Source organism: Takifugu rubripes, chromosome 18 (assembly GCF_901000725.2).
Source record: "Takifugu rubripes chromosome 18, fTakRub1.2, whole genome shotgun sequence".
Taxonomy (NCBI): domain Eukaryota; kingdom Metazoa; phylum Chordata; class Actinopteri; order Tetraodontiformes; family Tetraodontidae; genus Takifugu; species Takifugu rubripes.
Window position 1 is genome coordinate 10,181,770 of NC_042302.1, and position 4,605 is coordinate 10,186,374.

Sequence of the window (4,605 nt, forward strand, 5' to 3'; positions counted from 1 at the left end):
AGGTGACCTGTGTTCTGGACTAATCAGAGATCAGGTCACAGTGAGTCCAGAAACCTGATCCTGCACCTGGAGCAGGACAGCGAGGGGGAGGGGCTTATGATGACGTAACTTCCCAAAGAGAATGTTTCGTGGTCATGTGGTCATGTGGAGACACTCGGAGCTGATCAGGTCTCATGAAGACTGATCAGAGTCTGGCTCAGATTCAGACTTCAGCTGAGATGATTGAAGGAGTCTCTGTGTGTTCGTGCGTGGGTGCGTGCGCGCGCGCGCGTGCCACACCGGTCAGGTGTTCACTCAACCCGAGAACTTGTTCTTTTCTACGCATCAAACAACTGCTTCTCGATCAGAAGTCCGTGGGCACGTCACAAAGCAAAGCACCCTTACCCGAGGGTCGTCATGGTGACAATGGTGTACCAAAAGGCCGCTGGGATGCTTGTGAACTTGGTGGCGCTGCAGCTCTTCTCGGCGTAGAACATGACGGTGGCGAAGATGATGATGGCCATGGTGAGGGAGAAGAGCAGGAAGCCGAGCTCTGACGCGCAGCTCTTCAGCGTGGAGCCCAGGATGCGCAGCCCCGCAGAGTGCCGGGAGAACTTGAAGATCCGGAAGACCCGGAACACTCGCAGCGTGACGAAGACGCCGCTCACGTCCTCGTTGTCGGTCATGACGAGGCCGATGTAGTACGGCATGATGGCCACGACGTCGATGACGCTCATCACGCTCTTCACGAATTTGTAGCGACTCGGCGCGGCCAACAGACGCAGCAGGTACTCCACCGTAAAGATCATGACGCACGCGGTGTCCAGGCAGAAGAAGGCCAGCGCGTGACGGTCGCCACAGGAAACCTCCGGGCGGTTCGGCGCAGCGCCGCACGGAACCGTCTCCGCCACGTTGGCGAGAACTGACACAGCGATGAAGAACCCGGTGACGTAGTAAAAGACCAGGGCCATAGTGGAGGTGTGAGGGTTCTCGAAGGCCCTCCACATGCACTGTCGGAAGCTCGTGTCAGTAGAGATCAAGTCATTCGTCGGGTCGGACTCCTCGTCGTCGTGGATCCGCTCCAGGTTCTCACGTCGCCGGTCCTTGTACTCCTCGCAGCAACAGTCGCTGATGAGATCCGCGACGATGCCAAAGAACGCGAGCTCCTCCTCGAAGGCGGAGAAGCACTCCTGCCGCGCGCAGTGCATCTTCCCGCTGCGGTAGAAGTTGAGGATGTGGCGGAAGATGTCCGGATCCCGGTCGAAGAAGTACTCGTGGCTGGCCTCGTGGTAGAAGAAGTCCCGCTCGGTGCTGCCCAGCAGGGTGTCCGGGTACCGCTCCAGCGTGTCCCGCCACGTCTGGAACCTTCTACCGCTCACGTTGAGTGTGATGAGCGCGTCGCACCTTCGGGGCTGCTGTTGCGGCGGTTCCGGCATCGGCGCGCGAGCCAAGGGCATCCAGCCGAGGGTAGCCGCGCGTGCAAACGGCAGCCACGCGGCCACTGCTGAGGCCATCCTGGACCCGGGGCCGATGGATCGTTAACAGAAAGAAGAGCCGGGCAGAAAAAAGACGGAACCAGCGGGAGAGTAGCGCTGAAAAGAAAACTTTTACGCGCAGAAGTGATGCGTAAAAGAGTCAGAAATGGCACAAAAGATCCGGGCGCGACTTAATGACGGGCTTTCACGGATGGATCAAACACCGAGTGGTCACAAGAAGCTGCTCGGAGTCCAGTATCGATCACCTGTTCAAATCCCCGATGCGGGTCGCTCCGGTCCAGCAGGTGTGCTGCTCTGGGTTTGAGGACGCGGCGCGTCTGTGGCCACTCAGGTGGAGAGAAAGGAAGCGCTCCCGCGCTCCGCCTGTTTACCCTCCCCGTGATAATAATCAGCAGACTTTTATCTCCTGATAAAGAAAAACAATTACAGGATCTTTTTCCTGATTTGCTGATCCTGATCGATCAGCAGGGATTTCTTAGGAAGCTGAATTCATATTGAAATCTTTCAGGATTTTTTAACTTCTCCTCTTTCCGAGCAAACAGAACCAGTTGATGTCTAAATTTAAACATTCAGGAATAAACATGGGTTTATCTGAAATAATGATAACAGAACCACCAAGTTTCTTTTTGAATCAAACATTAAAACAATGAAATATTCTTCAAATTTCCCACCTTTGAGAAGCTGGTTCAACTCGAATTTCATAAGAATTCCGTCATCACCCATGATGCACCTGGAGTTACGGGAAGTCTTCCTCTCCAGAAAACCCATCGATGATCCCACCTGAGAACATCTCAGGATGTTCCTTCTCCAGGAGGTCAAAGTTCACAGAGCTGGCAGAGTGAAACAGGTGATTCACAACACAGCTGCTGATCAATACAACCCCGTGTTTCCATCTCAATACTGCACCTGTGTATTAGTGTGTACTTCCTGTTGTCCCGCTGAGTCACCTGAGGCTAAATGCAGCTGTCTGACTTCAGGTGGCAAAACAAACATTTGAACCTTTGAAAAACTTCTTCCTGCAGTGCTACACCTGTACTTCTGTTTCCCCACACATGTGTTTCACCTGCCTGTTCCACCTGTGTGTTCAACCAGTGTCTCCTGGGTGTGTAGCACCTGTGTTGTGTCGGTCCATGTGAACGCTGCAGTTCTTCCTGATCAATAATTCAGAGCAGCAGCTGCGACGACCTCGTTGCTCTAATAAAGTTGTTTTTGTCACACGCTGCAGGACAGAAGCTCCTGTCTTCTTCTGTGGTGTTCATGATTTATTCAGAGCCATAAACAAGAACAAGTCCTGCTGCCTCAGAACCTGGACCACCATCTGCTTCCTGCTGTCATGAAGCAGAACTTCAGAGATGAGCCCCAAACATCTCTGGAACACGTCTCTGCTACTCTGGAGGCGAAACGATCACCCCCACAGAACCGCGCTCTCCATCAAGCCGAAGGTCAACTATTCAAGCTAACCTATTTAGAGTAGAGTTGAATGGAGCAGGATCAGGATCATCTCCAGCAATGGTTCCAGAACCCAAGCCATTTCCAGGAACAAATACAGGAACAGGACCTGAGTTGAGGTTGTCACAGAACCGTATCTGTGCCAGAACACCACCTCAGGCCCACTCCGTTGTTCAGACATTCTTCATGTGTGTCCACATTTCCTGCTTCACTGAACTTTAAGAAGTGACAGACAGGCTTTCTGGAGATCCATACATCGCCATGAATGTGGCGCCTGCAGCTCCTGCAGCTCCTGCTGCTCCTGCGGCTCCTGCAGCTCCTGCGGCTCCTGCGGCTCCTGCGGCTCCTGCGGCTCCTGCGGCTCCTGCAGCTCCTGCAGCTCCTGCAGCTCCTGCGGCTCCTGCAGCTGGAGACGGCTCTGACTGCTGTTCCTCCGCCTCCTCTTCCAGCTTCTTCCATGATGAAGAAGTTGCATTATGGGTAAAAGACGGTCCTGTAGCGGTCACTTGTATTTCATAATTCTCTACAGCTGTTCATGTCCTCAAATATCATAATTCACCATAATTGTTCATATCTGTTCCATTGCCATAGTCCTGTTGAGCATTTTGCTATGTATGAGTTCCTCACTCGCTCGCACTATTTGCCGACAACTAGGTCGGGTAATTTGGCACGGCCCCTTTAACGGACCGTGGGAGTTGAGGGGCGGGGGTGTGTGTTTTTCCCGCTCTGATTTGATTTTTTCTACTACTTGTTGTTGTGGCTTTAATAAAAGGCACACACGATTGTGTGTCAATGGTAATCTAAGTTGTATTGCCTTTACTTTGCAAACGCAACAGTCCAGTCATTTTTGAGGGGATTAAGGAACTTTGGAGAGGAGCCACAGTGAAGCCTGGCCGGAGACCCGAGGTGTCCGAGATGGCCTTTTAAAGGTTCTGGTGCTCAGGACTAGTGAAGACTTGAGAGCTGAGCCAGAACTTCCCGGTGATGGTTCCCATAATCCCCCAGTCAGATCAGACTGTGGTTCCAACAGAGACACGTCCACCCAGGCCAACTGAACCGGTTCCCTGAAGACTCACCTGTGTCTGACGCGGTGCTACAGTCTCATTCAAGCTTCATGAAACCGCATCTTTCTGTAATAACTGCTCAGGAACACCGATTAGAAATTGGTTTTCTTATTTGTCACTCTGGCCAAGAAAACCTGATGGGAAAATCATCGGCGCCAGAGGCCCGAGAGCGCCCCCCCCAGGTGGAGTCCAGTATGACAGCACCTCTCTGCTGCCCCCTGCTGCCACAACACTGATGTGAAACAAGTGTCTCCATCTCAGTGTTGTTGAAAGAGGCTGTTCAGGGGTGGAACACTGACAGGTGGGGCAACTCCTGAACAGCTCAGACTCCTGGGTCAGAAGCAGGACCACAAAAGTGCACATTTGTGGCATCAGCAGACAAATTAAGAGACAAAACTATTCTTCTGGTTCGGTTGCCAGTTTGCAGCACATGAGAGAAGTGATTGTTGAATTCTTGTTGCTCCATTCACACTTCCGAAGCACCATCGTGTCACATTGGACACTCGAGGTGGCCGACGACGCAGCACCATTTCGAGCTAGTCTGGATTAGCATTAGACTTTTGCTCAGCAGCTTAAAGCAGATTCGTTAATTAAGATCAAAGAACAAATAGTGCCTC

General features: G+C 52.3%; 1 protein-coding gene across 1 annotated transcript in view; it reads right to left on the reverse strand.

The window, feature by feature from the left end:
• kcnd2 (potassium voltage-gated channel, Shal-related subfamily, member 2) overlaps positions 1-2,048 on the reverse strand; it is an 11,060-nt gene extending 9,012 nt beyond the window's left edge. Inside the window, 1 exon segment of the mRNA XM_029825513.1 lies at positions 385-2,048. Within this exon segment, the coding sequence (XP_029681373.1) occupies positions 385-1,493 (1,109 nt within the window). The 5' untranslated portion in view covers positions 1,494-2,048.
• Between the last annotated feature and the right edge of the window lie 2,557 nt (positions 2,049-4,605).